At 41.4% G+C, this 16,291-nt stretch overlaps 2 protein-coding genes across 2 annotated transcripts; one reads left to right on the top strand and one right to left on the bottom strand.

Annotated features, from left to right (window-relative positions):
- Window positions 1-801: 801 nt before the first annotated feature.
- On the top strand, window positions 802-8,129 carry dnajc14 (DnaJ (Hsp40) homolog, subfamily C, member 14). The gene is made up of 7 exons (XM_085354016.1): window positions 802-882; window positions 1,945-3,309; window positions 3,416-3,522; window positions 3,763-3,882; window positions 4,010-4,170; window positions 4,355-4,457; window positions 5,178-8,129. The coding sequence occupies exons 2-7, from the start codon at window positions 2,143-2,145 to the stop codon at window positions 5,467-5,469; spliced, it is 1,950 nt and encodes a 649-aa protein (XP_085210142.1). The 5' UTR covers window positions 802-882; window positions 1,945-2,142; the 3' UTR covers window positions 5,470-8,129.
- A 1,340-nt stretch (window positions 8,130-9,469) lies between these two features.
- inpp1 (inositol polyphosphate-1-phosphatase) lies at window positions 9,470-14,517 on the bottom strand. The gene is made up of 6 exons (XM_085354015.1): window positions 14,366-14,517; window positions 13,457-13,662; window positions 13,317-13,377; window positions 12,441-12,641; window positions 12,163-12,337; window positions 9,470-10,070 (listed from the first exon to the last, which is right to left on the bottom strand). The coding sequence occupies exons 2-6, from the start codon at window positions 13,658-13,660 to the stop codon at window positions 9,578-9,580; spliced, it is 1,134 nt and encodes a 377-aa protein (XP_085210141.1). The 5' UTR covers window positions 13,661-13,662; window positions 14,366-14,517; the 3' UTR covers window positions 9,470-9,577.
- Between the last annotated feature and the right edge of the window lie 1,774 nt (window positions 14,518-16,291).

Here is a 16,291-nt window from a genome sequence, read left to right as displayed (position 1 = left end):
AAAACAAGCAGCCAGCTATACACTATGCAAACCTCTATAGATAATAAACTGACGTGACAGATGTGGATTTTTACTGAAGACCAGTTCTGTTATTTCCCCCCATTTTATGTAGGAGGTGGTAGAGTGGGTGAAGCTCCAGCAGTTTTTAAATGCTAGAATTGCATTTTGTTTTGTTTTGTTTGAAAGAGTAAAGGACCAAGTCACCAAACCGTGGCTTTAAATTCACTAACAGTATCTCCAAAGAAGTTCAAAGTCCAACACCAGCATCTCCAATCCTTTTTTTGCCACATTTTATGTGATTGTTCTATTGTACAGTGATGGCCTGTAAGATATGTATTGCGTGCCTATCCATTTCCAGTTTTAAGTGGCCTTTAGGTACATCTACACCACGCACTTTAGAAATAAGGGATTTATTCATATGTTACAAATAACAACCCAATTACCCTTTTAGTGTGAGCAAAAGATGGAGTCTGAAAAAATAAGCCAGACCGAAGCATCGTGGTCATTAAGCGTGGGCTTCTAACAAATCTTAGTATTAAGGAAAATGTGTTATCCATTTCCCCCCGAATTTGATTAGCAGGCTACTATGAACTAAAAACTCACGTAAAAACACCTCGGCGTGGGGTTGCTGGGTTTCTTAGCCCGAATTTCTAAAGTTAGCCGCTTACGGTCAGCTTTTCCCGAAACATTAGATGGCAGCAGAGTCCCGCTGTTGTGTTTTAACCGCGCGCAAACCGCGAAGAGGGAGCTGGAGGCGGAAGAGGAAGTAGAAATAAAGTGGGAAAAGGAGCCGCAGAAGAAGAAGAAGTGGCTTAAAAAAAACAAAACAACACCGACACTTGGATGTCTGTTAACAAACAAGGTTATACAGTTATCCGAGAGGTATATATGACATTTCATTTGTTTTAATACAAAACGCAGAATTATTTGCCTTCTTTGTTGCACTGGACGTCCCGGTTTTTAAACACGTCTTTGCGTTAGTAGCCAAACCAACCACACAGGAAGGGGAAACAGGCGTTTATATTTCAGTTAGTCCTGCTAGTAGCTAATAGTTCACTGCTGGCTCGCTAAAAGCATAAACAGTCGCCTGTTTTGTCTTCGTTTGTGGCCTTATTTAGTCGAAATGTTGCCAGGTTAACTATCCAGAGGCAAGCTAATTTTAGCCCCCGTAGCGCCTGTCTGTCATCCTGCTTGGCTGCTTCCTCATGCTAACACCAGGGCTGCCTGCTAACATTGTCCGCCTTTTAAAACATCTGGTGATTTGAACACAGTTAACATGTTAAGGGTCTGACTGACTTCTTTATACTTTTTTATTTACTGTGAAAGGTTAAAAGGTTGTTTATTAAAGGTCGGGTTTTACACACACTGCGTTCTTGTTTGGCTAACTGGATTAGCAAACAACAAAGCAGGGTAACTGCATGTAGTCTGTGTTTTCACATCTGTGTAAATACGCGTAAAAGTAGCTTCAAAGAGGGTATTTGTAACTACTTGATACTTATACAGTTGTACCGATGAAGTCGTGCAGCTACATTGCTCACTGACTACGTAACTCGTTAATTTATAGTTACCCCCTTTTGTTTCTTTTAAAACTTATAGTTTAGCAGTTATCATGCGCTCTGGTGTCAAAGCATTTGTCTTAAAGTAATGCTCTTACTTTTCAGTTGTCTGGAACGTCTAAGGATTTTTCCTGCATTTAACCCAACACATTAAAAAAAATCACTTGGAAACAAAGTTAGAGAGACAAAGTGGAGATGTGCAGAGGACGGAAAGTGGATGTTAGGGATTCTAGGGATAGTGTGAGCTAGAGAGACATGGTTTATGGCTATATATTAAATCAGAAAGCCAAAAATAACAGGAACAAGGATTCACTTATATTAAGTAGGGTGACACAGACTTGTTGTGATATCAAAACCTGGAGATTGATTCATATCTGTTGCTTTTCAGGAGCTCCAGTGCATCATGTGAGTTGTGCAAAAGCCTTTTGATACGTACAAGTGGCTGCTGATGCGGTGCACCTGAACTTGACCCACGGGAACCCCCAGTCTCGCTTTTTTATGAGAGCCTGGGGAAAATGTGGCCTCAAATTCTGGATTTAGTGAAAGTCAGATTTTACAGCGCTTCAGTCAAATTGCTGTAAGGAACATGGAAAGAGAAGCGTCTAAGAAAGAGATGGATGTTGTGGACACTGACGAGGAGTTCCCTGATGGTGTTTCGGCCTCAGTGACCAGTTCAAGTCAGTGTGAGGTTGAGGATGAGTGCGAGCAGGAGGACAAAATAGCCTATCTCAAATCTCAGGAAACCCCAAACCCAGCCACTCTACAAGACGTTGGGGCTGGTGAAGCAGAGGCCAAAGATGATATTGAGGAGGTTTCAGAAGAGTTTGAGCATGACAAGACTACAGAAAATGAGAACTCACAGGTTATAAACCAAGAAGAGGATGATGCCGCAAAGGAGCAGCACATGAATGGGGAGTCTGGTTGGAGGAACATAGGAAGTGGAAGGAAGTGCAAACTGAGGAGCAGTGGGTCAGTTTTAGAGCAGATTCAGAGAGGCAATGTTATGTCAAGTGGCGGTCGGCACAAGCAGACCCGCAGACGTAACCACCACCACTATCAGCAGAACCGGGGCCGGCGGAGGACAGGAAACCAGCTCATCTTAGCGTTTAAGGAGATGCTGTCAGAGTGCCTGAGCTTCTGGTGCATCTCCTGCATCCACATGATGATTGAGATTATTGTCACTTTAACTCACAACTGTGGAGTTGGAGTGGAGACTGGAGTTGTAAAACTTTATAACCTTGGGCAGCAGCTCCTTGTGAAGATCACTGATGTTCCTGCAATGAAGGCAGATGCGATCCGGATTCTGAAGTGGGCAAAGTGCAAAGGAGCTTGTGTGGTGGATAAAACTGTTAGGTCAGTAAAGTGGATAAAGACAGTTGCCTTATCTTGTTTCACATTTTTCTGTGCTTTGGCTATTCTGGGATTGCAGTGGGCCAAGGGGGTTTTCCTTCGTATTGGTGGGGATAGGGGAAAGCACTATTGGACGGCTTTTCAGGAGACACGCATTTGGAAAAGGATAATGTCCTTGCTGGAGAAAGCCCGAAGCCTATTCAGGAGGGATGGTCATGTACCACCATCCGCACCGGGGTCACCTGGCAGAGCAGGAAGAGCTCAACCGGGCCAGGAGTTGGAGAGACTGCTAGCACTGGTTGAGGTACCAGAGGATGAGCTCGATCCCTTTACAGTTCTCGGTGTTGAGGTGCATGCCACTGACACTGAGCTGAAGAAGGCTTACAGACAGCTGGCTGTCCAGGTGTGAGAATCAGAAATACTTCAATTTTTACTATTACATGGCTGCTGTAGTGACTAATTTTGATTCTTTACTCATGCAACCTTTTCCTCTGTCCGTTCTCTTTCAGGTCCATCCAGACAAGAATAAACACCCACGAGCTGGAGAGGCGTTCAAAGTGCTCAGGGCTGCATGGGATATTGTCAGTAATCCGGAGACACGACGAGAGTACGAGTTGTAAGTGCACGGGGAAAAAAAATCAACAAAGTTACAAAAGAAAGAAATATTTTAATCACAATTATTTATTGTATTTTAAATCATCTTGTCAATTATTTTAATGCAATGATTTTTCTTAAGTTATTTCTGTAAGTTCTTATTGGTAAAACAACAAAACCCACTCAAGTACAGTTTGATAAATAACTGTACATTTCACTCATTATCTCCAATCAACAACTTCTCTTACTCGTTCTCATGCAGGAAGCGCATGGCAGCGACTGAGCTCTCAAAGTCCATGAACGAGTTTCTCACTAAACTGCAGGATGACCTGAAGGAAGCCATGAATACTATGATGTGTACCAAGTGTGAAGGCAAACACAAGTATGGTGTTACACATCCAGCATTGCCATCACATCATACAGCTATAAAACTGTAGCTAATCTTGTAATCTTGTGTTGTAGGCTTTCAGCACAGGTGTGTTTTATTTGTTTCCTGTGTGTGTATGAAGGCGCTTCGAGATGGATCGTGAACCCGCTGAGGCCCGGTTCTGTGCTGAATGCAATCGTTGCCATAGCGCCGAGGAAGGGGACCTGTGGGCTGAATCGAGCATGCTGGGCCTACGCATCACATACTTTGCCTGTATGGATGGCAAGGTGTATGATATTACAGGTGAGCATCAGCTGTTGTTTACCTGTCCGGCTCGTTAGTAACAAACCAGTAGTGCATCTCAGAGTTTGTGTTTACCAACAATCTTTGTTGATATTTCGACAGGCTACTGAAAAGGTACGGGTTTTTCTTGCTGATCATTTTACTCTCAGTCATGTGACCTTTTATGATACTATCTTGTTTTCAGAGTGGGCAGGTTGCCAGAGAATTGGAATTTCTCCTGATACACACCGGGTCCCGTATCACATCTCCTTTGGTTCAAAGAACAACAGCAATGCCACACGACACAGGTACATCCCTCTGGGTGAACGTTTGGATACTGTATCTAATATTTATGATGTAAAGCAGACCTTTTCTTGTCAATAGTACCTTGTCACACTCAAGAATTTAAAGCATGCATGGCTATGGGAAGTTTTTTTAGCTCAAACTTGCAATGTACACCTGGTCGTTGGTTCGACTCGAGCTTGGATCATGTTCACAACATAAACGAGCTGATCTGGAGTTCATTTGGAACTACTGACACCACTAAAGTGTCTTTTTGTGGTTGTTTTGGTCTGCACCTGAGTGCGATCTGAACAAACAAACCACACAAAGGCTCAGGTTTATCCCGCTTGTTTTTAAACATCTGCCCTTTGCCAACGGCAGACTGAGAGTTTTCCTTTTAAATGTGCAGAGAGGGGAAAATGCAAACGTTTTGGCACTAGAGAAGAAATTTAAACAAATAAGCTTTAAAATGTCTGACTTTGCTCAAATTAGATTAATGTAAACATGTTTGATATTAGTTCTTTTTATTTCTTTCTTAGTCTGCGATCTGCATTATGTTGGTGTGTATTTTACATGCATCTGGCTGTGTATGACATAGAAGGAGCTCCCCCTTGTGTATTGCGGAAATAACAACGTTTACAATAAAGAAAGCTGTACTATTCATTTCAATTATAGTCAAAAAGGTTCCTCTCCATGCAACGACATTATTTCCCTCGACAAACTTAAATTTCCATCTTATCTTTCAGGACGCCGTCGGAGCAAGCGGCAGGTCCGACCAACCCAGCTGATTTGCAGGACTTCTTCAACCGAATCTTTAAGGGAGGACCTCCTAATGACATGGCTGCCAATGGAAGCTTCTTCCACTCAGGTTCGCCTCATCACCCACCTGGTGCTGGAGCGCCTCCCTTCTCCCCTCCTCCAAGTCAGACAGGTTTTTACATGTCGGGAGGTCACCGGCCCGAGTCCAGCGAGACGTGGGCTGAAAGTGGCAAACCCCCCAGGAGGAGGAAGAAGGTCCGCAAACCCTTCCAGAGGTGAAGTTCGCCGACTTATTAGTGTATGAAAACAGCAACACAGGGATACAAAATATAATGGCCATGTTTGTCTCTCGCCTGCCTGTTGGCATGCCAAGATCTGAACTGGAGAAGATTCAAGGGGGTCAGATCAGCCAGAGCAGAGAGAGACTGGATCACGAAGAGGAGTCTGTCAACTGAATACAAGTATTGAAGGAGGTTCTGAAGGAGGTTGCAGTGATGGTGCTTTACCTCTTAATCCACCTTACTTTTTTTTTTGTTGTTTTTGTCATTTTGGTCTTAAAGACGACTGTAGCCTTGGCATTGAAGTTCTTATCAGGATGCCGTAATTAAACCTTTTTCTTTTTTTAATCACGTCCTGCCAAATCCTTCACTGCATGATGTTTTCACCTGCATTTTAACACTTCAGTTCTCTCACTTTTGTTAACGTTTTATATAAAGTTAGCTTAAGAAATCGGCTTTTTAGGAGGGTTAAAGCCGGTGTGTACATGCATCACTGTGATCGAAAAATGAAGATACTAATCTGGCCAGCTTCACAGTCTTTAGTGTTATTGATATTAGAGGCATGTGGCTCTACTACTGAAGCTGCACATCGCCCACAATATTTCAGAAAGGAATCTAACCTAACACATCTGAGCTTAATTATTTATAAAATGGGGAGTGGTTTTAACTCACCAAAGCAGCACATTTAAGTATTTCTTTAGTGAGAAGTCATGTTGTTTTATAAGCAGGTCTAAACAACTGCTAATCTGCTTTTCCATTGAAATCAAAGGCCAAGCTGTGGTTCTGTGTCTGATTTGTAAAACAAAAAAACAGAAAGAAAAGACAAAAATATCTTAGCATGATAATTATAGAGATGCACCTCACCCCTTAAAAAGTTTTTTACCCTGAGCTTTCTGAAGTGGTAACGTTGCAATATGCAGATACTGCAGGATGTGTGGAAATGTAGCACAGCCACGTAGATTCACACCATGGTTCACACTGTTTAGACCACTTTCTAAAAATGTGAAAGTAACATCTCAAAGAGGAAATAAAAAATTTGTAATTGACTTTATTAAGCTAATCGCACAACCGAACATTTAACAGCTGCTTGATTCTAAGTAAAAATGGTTCTACTTTTTGTCCATTGCAAAGTCTCTTTTTCCTTCAGCACCGTTGGACCTTATTTTGGCTATAACTGATGTAACACTAGACAATATCTCACTATTGCAAGTAATTACTTTGCCTGGTCTTTCATTCTGGACCTACTTGTTCAGTGGCAGTTTTTGAGCCAGTCGTGCTGTTACAGAGCATCTTATAGCCGCCGCCCAGCTCAGGACACGTCAGATCTGATTCTAGTCCAAAGCGATTGCTCTTATGTCTGCTTGTTTCAGGGTGCGCCGTCATCTCAGCGACTCCTGACGGGTTTTCATAGTTGTGTCGGACGAGGTTCACGTAACCTCTAATCAGACTCTAAACGACTGATGTCCTTTTAATCCCCACGGTATTACTGTGTAAAAACAAGAAGGTGTCAGAAAAATCCCAGTTAGTTGCATTTTGTTGTTTGGTTTGTTGTTGACATGTTTCATGGTCAGAAATAACACTTTAACTTTTGTCAAAGCTTAATGAAAGAAAACCGTTGTTATTGTTTACACCTGACATGAAGATTGTGTAGTGATATGGCAATTGTATGCTATGAGGCATCTGATAAAAGCATTTCTTTTTAACATTGACAGTTGATCACGTCCATTGAGTACGTCCATTGTTGGTGATTTTATTTTTTTCCCTTTGTGTTCATTTGCACACCCACCACTGTAATAACATGAGAGGGATTTTGAACTGTCATCAGTGGTTTAGTCCAGCCAGCAAGGCTCCAGCTGCAGCTGAGTAGGAGGTGTAGCTCACTAAGCTAACAGCTCATCTACAAATCAAGATTTATTATATTATTATTATTTTTGTAGAATCTGAAAGTTAAATGAGTGACATTTGATTGCACATCCGTTACCCTCTTGACAAAGTATGTGAATGCTTTTTGTGATGCAAGGCGTGTGTTCGCCTGGAAGCTTGAAAGAAGTCTGTGTTGCAAATATAGTTTGAGCTCAACCAGGACGATGCGTTTGCCATGTTTACTTCATGTGTCAAATAGTTTTTTTTTGTTATATGTATTTGACCAGTTTCCTGGACATGGGAGTAAATGAGTGTCTATCTAAAGTGTCCCTTCCTTTTTCTTGGTCCCAGTTGAAAACAAATCTAGTCCTGGTTAAAGTGAGAAAATAAAAACAGATTCCAGCTGAATTGGGGATTTGCTTCAGTTCCTGTTCAGGAAACTGGATCCACAGCTGTGACCGCTTCATGCTTGATTTGAGAACGTACTGTGACGTGTGTTAAAGGTAGCAGTTCAAAGTCCAACAAGTTAAAGAGAGAGCCAACACAATGACCTTTTTTAATTATCTTTTCCTTAAAGTTTTTTAACAGAATATGCAGAATTATTGCAAAAAATATCAGACAATCATCAGGGTTTTTTGTAGGGACTACAGAGGCGAGTTCCCTGGCTGGTTTTAAAATATCACTTTTGGGTTTCTTCCCCCCCACTCCCCCTGCCGCTTTCTCTGGTTTCCAAAATAAAGAGGATTTCCTATATGCACAATGTCTGTTCTGTTCCCTGTTTATTAAACTTTAATTACACCTAAGATACAATGCATATCACCGTTATATCACTTTAAACATAAACAAAGTGAGGTTACACGGCTCTGTATGGCAGACATATTGATAAGAATCTGCTGCTTGCAAGCCGGCACAGATCCCGTCTTTCTGACTGGCTTAATATTTAATTTTATTGTAAACCCACACCGAGAAGGACTCTGTGGGTTTTACCTCATATGGCTTTCCCACTCTCTGACCTTTACCCCTGTTATGGCTACGAAAAAGAGGGGCCTTACAAGGAATCATTTCAGAGAGGTGCAGATAACTGCATGCCACTCAACTGTAGTCTGATTCGCTCATTTATAGCCTGTTAGATATGAAATAACGATGAAAGAAGAAAAAAAAAGTAGATCTCACTTGCCTCATTAAAGCAAAGAAAAATCTTGTTTTCAGAAGCGACCCTGCGATTACCATTACCTTTCCTGGAGTGTTCCTCAGCTGCCCAGCAGTGAGCACTCAAGCTCCTCGCAACTATATTAAACACTCTAAATGCAAAACTTAATCAATGCATGTCTGAGCTACATCACATTTACAAATATTTAGCCCGGAATGACGCATCAAAACTGATTGTTGCTCATCATCCTCCGTCTATTGCACTCAATGAACCTGAGGGGGCTATTCTAAAGAAAAAAAAAAGATAATAACAGGCAGCCCATTCTAGAATATATAAATTCAGTGCATTTCATTAATTGATAATAGTATTACCTTTGTGGTTTTGACATAAAATAACTACCCTACATGGATCTTTTGATAAATTGTCAACTACCTTAATTGCCAGCATGTTATTTTCTTCCATTTACCTGATTGGTTCATAAACATCACATTTGTTTTGCTTTCTCCTTTTTCATAACCCAAGTGCCAATTGTCCTGCAAGGATCGTGTCCCTCTTGCTTCTTTCACCCCTGTGTTTATTTTCAGTTCAAAGTTAACAGTCTGAAATAAACCTCGTTTATGTTGTATTCACTGTCAAACAAGCCAAATTAGCTCCTTTCCCTTTAAGCCAACTTTATCCTGATTGGCTGGTCCTCACAAATAGAAGGTTTGAACAGTAGGCAGGTGGAGCTTCTTTATTCTCAAGCACCAGCTTAATCAACCTTTGATGACATCATAAAGATGCCTGGAAACTAAATGTTTGGAGCTTTTAATCCAAACTTTATTTTCCTTTACAAAAGTTGGAATCAGTCTCAGCTCCATCTTTGACTGAAATTCAAACATTTGCAAATATAATTTGGCTCAAAGCTGATTGTCACTTTGCGATATATACACACACACACACACACACACAAGCATCTGGTTAAGAAGAAGACTGTATCATTTATGAATTAAATATTTCAACCTCTACACCCATAATTTTCCTTGCCTAATATCGAAAACATGATCATGTGTATAAATGCTTCAGATCGTGCCGGCTACATCTGCTCTTCCATCATCTACAGCTTGCCCTTCAGAGCTGCGATGACAGTGTTGAGCTTTGAACAGTCTCGATAAGCCACCAGGCCGCCACGGTTAGCCCAGCGGTCAGCTCCTTTGCACTCAGTGTCAGGCTCATGATAGGTCAGTTCTGCTGTGTGATCCTGTCCTTCACTGGTCATCTGTAGACGCTTAGTCAAGTCCACCACCCCCCCACCGAGTGCTCGGAGCAGGGCGTGAGGAGCGCAGGAGTCCCACTTAAAGGTGCTTCCCTCTGAGAGGATGTAAACATCAGCCAGGCCCTCAATGACACACAGGATCTTGTAGCCGGCTCCAGAGGCGTACATCAGCTTGTCAGAGCTGCAGAGCAAGGCTAGCACACCTTTTACCACCTGCTTCTCACTGGAGCTCAGCACCACAGACAGCCCTCGATCCTCTCCATCTTTCGGCTGGGACACAGAGCAGATGTTAATGCCGTCCCAGGACATGCCCCAGAAATGCCTTCCCTTCCACCTGCAGAGAATCGGGAGTAAAGTGAGAATATCTTACTTTGAGGCTCAGAAGCTTCATCATGTCACACCATCACCTAAACACAGTGTGAAGTTTCCTGTGACATGCATGGCATCTGCTCAAACCCGTCAATCTGTTAATATTTAACTGCAGTAGGGTGAGGTTAATATGAAATGTGTAGTTTTTCTGTAATCGTCTAATCTGCTGAAGAAAGTAAAAGGTAAATGTAGAAAACAACCTTCATAGAGAGGGATGGAAATGTAGGGAAGATTATGCTTATGTGGGATAGAATAAAAATGTTTAAACCTCAAACTATGCAGGTTACAGGACGGCATTTCCTGTGCATTCTGTGTGCACAGGAAACTAAAGACTCATGCATTTCCCCGTTTCTACCATCATTCTACGTGAATTTTATTTTGTTGAATCAAATTCCTCTGAATTCTGCATCATGCAAGCTTTGGTGAAATTTAAAGAGGTGAGCTTTCTACAGCAATACAGCTGCTGTAGCAGGGGGAATTATAGAGATCAAATTAATTTATTGTAAGAGCCCGTAAAGATACTTTTTTTTTTTCTTAACTTGGGCGTTTTAATATTTACTGGCTTTTCACCTCCAGAGGTTGTTGCATAGATAATATAAAGTCCAGCAAAATGTAGCAACTTAATGTTTAACCCTGCCAAAGTGGAGATAGAAGAAGAAACATTGCTGTGACTCGAGTAATATAGTATACGTGGTGAAGTGCCAGGAGGATTGTCGACTAAGTGGATGGCACAACACGGGAGAGCTGTGTTGTGCCATCCACTTAGTCCAATCCTACCTAATCAGGCCTGAACTCGGCAGTCTATTTACACCTACAGTCCAGAGACCACTCTTTAAATGATGAGGAAGTGCACATCGCAGACAGGGAGGAACGCTGGTTTGAGCACGGAGTCAAGGAGGCCATTTATGGGTAAAGAGAACGACCATCACCAGCAACCAAAAACAACATTAACTTCCTTACCAGGGTGTGTGAGCATGCATCGCTTTTTAGTGATTACTCACTAGGGATGGGTATCGAAAACCGGTTCTTGTTGAGAACCGGTTCCCACTGTTTCAATTCCTTGGAATTGTTTGCCATTTTTGCAAACGATTCCTTTATCGATTCCAGTCGCCCCGAATGACGTCACCACGTTGCGGAGCGTCATTTACCTGGCAGGAAACATGGCGGCTCAAACGCTCAAAAGTTTGGTTATACTTATCGAGAACAGATGACAACAGGGCAACTTGCAATACTTGCAAAGTAGATATTTCATTTAAGGGAGGAACCACTACAAATATGCAAAAGCATTTGCTCACAAAACACGTGATAACCTTAAATGAATGTCGTGTTTTTAATTCCGCTCCGGACTCGTGAATCTCAACCCAGCAGCAGCGGTAACGTTTGCACGTCCTCTCCCGTTAATGCGGCAGGTAAATAATCAACTAACAGTGCATATTATGTTAGCGCGATCTGCCTTATTACAAAACCTGCCATTACTGTACATGTAGGTGACCATGATGAGAGAGACAGAGTCTGGCTCAGATGCTGGCAGTTCTCGCTGCAGTCTACCGGTAGCGTCTCCTTTCAGGCCAGGATAGACGAATGTCACCGAGCAGTGACTAAGTTTGTGGTAAAAGGCTTGCACCCATTTGCAGCAGATGCCCCCGATTTTCGGTAAGTGAATGTGTTTAATTGTAGGCAGGGACATTACTGGATATTCTTGTGTAATTGCTACAGAATAATTTATGTTATACTTTGATATTGCTACAGAAGAATATTTATTTTATTATTTTACATTTACAATTTTTTTTCTTGGGGACCCTGTGACACCCCATTGAAGAGCCGTAGCCTGTGGATCTCTTAAGATCTCACTGTTGGGTTTGTAAGGCCATGTTACTCAATTTCTATCTTGTTCAAAGAGAAGATATAAAACAAAGTTCTAAGCTAATCGACCTTAGTGTTCTCCTTTTTAAAAAAAGAATCAATAAGAGAATCGATAAAGAATCGAATCGTTAAACAGAATCGAAAATGGAATCAGAATCGTGAAAATCTTATCAATACCCATCCCTATTACTCACCCCCCGCCTGCTGGATCTTTGTGGTGAAACGGCTGATTGATGACGCCCATGATGGGCTCGCCTGTGCTCCGCAGGTAAACGCCGATGAGAACCAACGCACAGTGCAGACCCGATGGAGACAAGCGGCCTTCCTCCAGCTCCTTCTCTCGGCCCTGTATGTACTGGCTGGTAGCATCTAGAGTATTTTAAAAAAAAAATAAAAAAAAAAGCACAATAAAGACAAACTGAGCTCCGACATGAATGCTGAATGGGATTGTGGTAAGAGGTGAGCTCTTCACCTATGGGATCGATCCAGATGCCGAGCTCAGAGGGGCTGAGGGAAACAGTCAGGCCATCAGTGTTTGCCTCGACGGTCGCCGGGTCTTGGTGGATGGCTTTAGCCAGCAGAGAAGCTGCTGTGTGGTCACCGTCAAGCACGGTGGCCAGCAACGCCGCCGTCTCCTCCGCTGTGCTACAAACCGTGACTATCACACTCTCTCCTGGTGGCAGAGACAGAGACTTTGATTACTTTACAACAAACCACTTCAAATGTTTCTAATGTGCAAGGTGCAGCCATGGTAAATATTTAGACAGCAACATATTAATGTCTTCACTATGTACTCATAGATTAAAGTAAAGATCATTTGCCAAGTGTATATTTAGCTCCTCTAGATTTTAATATGAAGGTAGGCTGATTATCATCATGGTTATTATTACACAGCACATCTTAATGCTGGATGTTATATTTATGAATCTGCACTCCTGAGACAAAAGCACAGCTGGGGCTCCCCCAGAATAATCCTGAGGCACACCTGACAAACTCATACACAGGACTCATTAGAGTGCATGGAGGATTCAAGGTGTGCACATCTGTAACAGCACAGCATTGGATCAGATTGTCCTGAAGTAGACACTGTTGCTCTTAAAATGCTTTTTAGAAACAAATATTATTATTTTTTAACAACTTGTAGACATCAGTGGTTCCAATTTTGGGAATTTTAAGGTGCCCAGCCCAGCTTTAAGTAACTCTATCTAATGTAGGGAAGGAGTTCTAGATCTGGCAGGTGAAAAGAGGCATTAGTGATGCTCAAATTAGACTACAAAAGTGCCCTAGAGCAAAAGCTGTTGTTCTTGGCCAAGGGTGTAGTGTGTTATGTATAATATTAAGAAATTACCAAGCCCGTTTTCAAACTTGTTAGACTCCTCGCCATGAATGAATTCAGCCATGTCAGGGAACTGGACAAAAGAAAAATGACACAATTACAATGCAACATGCGGTCTGATCTTGGCCGGCTTCACAAAGACTTGTCCTTACCTGAGTGCCAACATCATGCCGGATCATCTCCTGAATCACCACATCGGCGAGCGTCTTGAAGTCTTGGACGAACTTCTTGTTCTTGTCATCTCCGGTCTTTTCTTGCACAAGGAGCTGGAAGAGGGGAGCCTCCTGCCTGCAGACCCGAGCCACGTTAGCAGCCTTTTCAGCCACCTTGAGCAGCAGCCTCAGCAGATCAGCCATGCCTGAACAGAGAAAGAAGAGCAGAGAGTTCAGTGAAACCGACCAAAAGAAGGAAAGTGTGTGTACGAGTGTGGGAGAGAAAAAGAGATGAGGGCGGTCACAGCTTGCACACTAGGCTAATTATAGACTCAAAATGAAAACAGGGCACTTCTGAAAGAAGTGAGTGTGAGAGAGTGATGTGACTATGCAGCAAGTTTCAGGGATAATAAGGCCAAATCTGCAGATTACGACTTCGAAAGTATGAAACACTTAATAAAAAACAACAACAACAACAACAAAAAACAAAAACACCACCACCACAAAAAAAAAAAAAAAAAAAAAAAAATCAACAGTCACCATCTTAGTCACAGTCTTAGGAGGGAAATACCAAAAAGCAGCAATTAGGTCTGCATTAATCACTACTCAGTGCCAATAAGACACCTTTGAATGCTATTAGTAATCTTAAACAGCAAGACAGCCTCTTTTCCGGATATGGGGAAAAAAAGCATCAGTTTAAGCTCAATTATATAAATATTTACAAATAAATATAATTGCACAGAGCTCTCCGATAAACCGCTGCCAAAAAGGTCAGCTGAGGTTTAACGAGGTATTTACGAGCAAAGGAATACGAATGCGAAGAAAAACTAGAGTGGAATAAATGAAAGCCTACTAAACACCAGGTTAAAAACTGCCTCTTTTCCTCTCGTGTGTCCCTCTTCTCATTACCTGTGGGGTTTTTTTTGTTAGTGCTCCAGTCACCAAACGAGGATGTTTCCAGGAGACAAGAAGCAAAAACGAAAAAAAAAAAGGCGTGGACTTGGTGTAAATTACGGTTTTAAAGCTCTTAATTAACCCGTAGAACTGCCTGCTCTGGCTTCTTTACGTCAGTGAGAGTTTCCGATCGAAGAAGGGCGGACGGCACCCTCACATCTAGGCTGACAAATACAAGGTTCAGACATGCGCGCAGCTACGTGACGCACGGCGTGTAGGGTTTTCAAGGAGCGGACAACAAGTTGGGGGGGGGGGAGCGGTGCGTTCAAGTGCAAATGTAAAACTCGAGATCATATTTCGGGAATCATAAATGCATGTCAAAACCGCAAACCAGAGTTCTACAAAGAAAATGTAATACTGTATAAATCAAAAATACGATGGATGAGCAACCTACGCTCTGACCAAGTGCTGAACAAAGAAATAAAATGAAAATAAATAAATAATGTATAATAAATCGATTTCAAATTCCAATACAAAATAAAAGTATCAATGCAATACAAGCCACAAATAAATACGAGTAAAACTAAAAAACAAAAATCTGAAATCAACACCTCAAACCGGGTCAATTTTTACAATTTAAAACTGATTCTTTCGTTTCATCCCTTGATTTTCGTCTTTTTTATTCTGGAATGACACATAAGTGAGGGTTAAGTGGCTTAAGAAAAAACAAAACAAAACAAAGAGTCCTCTGACTGTGGTCGGAAAAATCAGCCAGCGTGCAAAGACTTCGAAAGGCCTCCAGAAAACTTGAAGAATTATTGCTCAAGACCAATTTAAAAAACTGCTCCGTGGAAGCAAAATATAAAGAAATGAGGAATGACTCAAGAATTGTTCACAGCACTGTAAGTTGTCCTTTGTGTATTTTTGGACAAGTATTGTTGAAAAAGAGGTACTCAATTTGCATGTGATAGGTATTGATAATGGAGCTTTATTTAAACATCTTCTTGAGGACGTTCTTGTTTTTTTTAATGATATTTCTTAAATAATGTGAAACGAGGTTATGTTGAATCCAGGTCATTAGAAATGAACTGAAACTACACTGTTTATGAACATAAAATGCTTCTGTTTTAAATTAATATTTTTATATTACTGACTAATTCGCTGAGTGTATTCAACATGTGAATAATCTGGACCTTGTTTTTTCTTCCAGGAGGTACAAGGGTGGAAAATCATACTGATATACTAATTATACTAATATACTGATAGGAAAAGCATGTTGTACATTTCCAGACCATATTCGCTACAATATAATGCAATTTATTGATTAAGCCCCAGCAATGCCCCCAGTAATCATGTCTAATTTATAAGAAACTCGCCCCCACCACCCCATCTGCCTTTGTGGAGCACATTAGTTCTCTGTCATGCTTTTTTTTTATGCTGTATCGTATAGCCATATTCTTACTGTAATGAAATGGATTTCCATTTGAACTCTTTAGAGCTCCTTTAATGGGAAGGCACAGGCAATTCCAGCATCTCTTCCTGTTAAGACCCCAAACACAGTACTGAGTTAAGAATACAACTGAAGCTCTTACTGTACTATCTCCATGTGACACGTATGGCAGTTCACTGGGATCGGTTTTTCACAACTGCTTTAGAGCCTTAAGACAAATGCAAATAGTTGCATCTGTAAATTAGATTACATCACATAAAGCAACTGAATTCTCTCTTTTGCATAAGGACAAAATCTTGCTTGGTGACTAATAATTATTTACTCTTATCAGACACTGTCAGATATTACTGGCCTTCATTTGAGCTCAAAGAAATCTCACTGAGATGCAGATCTGCAGATATTTAACACTTTTAAAGTCTCTTGTAGTTCTTGACTTTCTGTTACTTGTGACCTCATGGTTCTCAGCAAAGTATCCATTATGTGCTCATCTG

The sequence above is a fragment of the Diplotaxodon limnothrissa genome, linkage group LG5 (genome assembly GCF_057381915.1).
Source record: "Diplotaxodon limnothrissa isolate DT_005_m linkage group LG5, D_limnothrissa_male_GT1.1, whole genome shotgun sequence".
Taxonomy (NCBI): domain Eukaryota; kingdom Metazoa; phylum Chordata; class Actinopteri; order Cichliformes; family Cichlidae; genus Diplotaxodon; species Diplotaxodon limnothrissa.
This window is presented reverse-complemented; position numbering and strand designations above follow the sequence as displayed.

What these genes read in the sequence shown, in the direction of transcription:
- inpp1 (XM_085354015.1), bottom strand. Translation starts at nt 13,660, where the DNA reads ATGGCTGATCTGCTGAGGCTGCTGCTCAAGGTGGCTGAAAAGGCTGCT. An exon ending in CATCTGGATCGATCCCATAG is followed by an intron (nt 12,338 to 12,440) that starts GTGAAGAGCTCA and finishes AAAATACTCTAG; the next exon opens with ATGCTACCAGCCAGTACATA. An exon ending in AAAGATCCAGCAGGCGGGGG is followed by an intron (nt 10,071 to 12,162) that starts GTGAGTAATAGG and finishes GATTCTCTGCAG; the next exon opens with GTGGAAGGGAAGGCATTTCT.
- dnajc14 (XM_085354016.1), top strand. Translation starts at nt 2,143, where the DNA reads ATGGAAAGAGAAGCGTCTAAGAAAGAGATGGATGTTGTGGACACTGAC. An exon ending in ACAGACAGCTGGCTGTCCAG is followed by an intron (nt 3,310 to 3,415) that starts GTGTGAGAATCA and finishes GTTCTCTTTCAG; the next exon opens with GTCCATCCAGACAAGAATAA. An exon ending in AGCAATGCCACACGACACAG is followed by an intron (nt 4,458 to 5,177) that starts GTACATCCCTCT and finishes CTTATCTTTCAG; the next exon opens with GACGCCGTCGGAGCAAGCGG.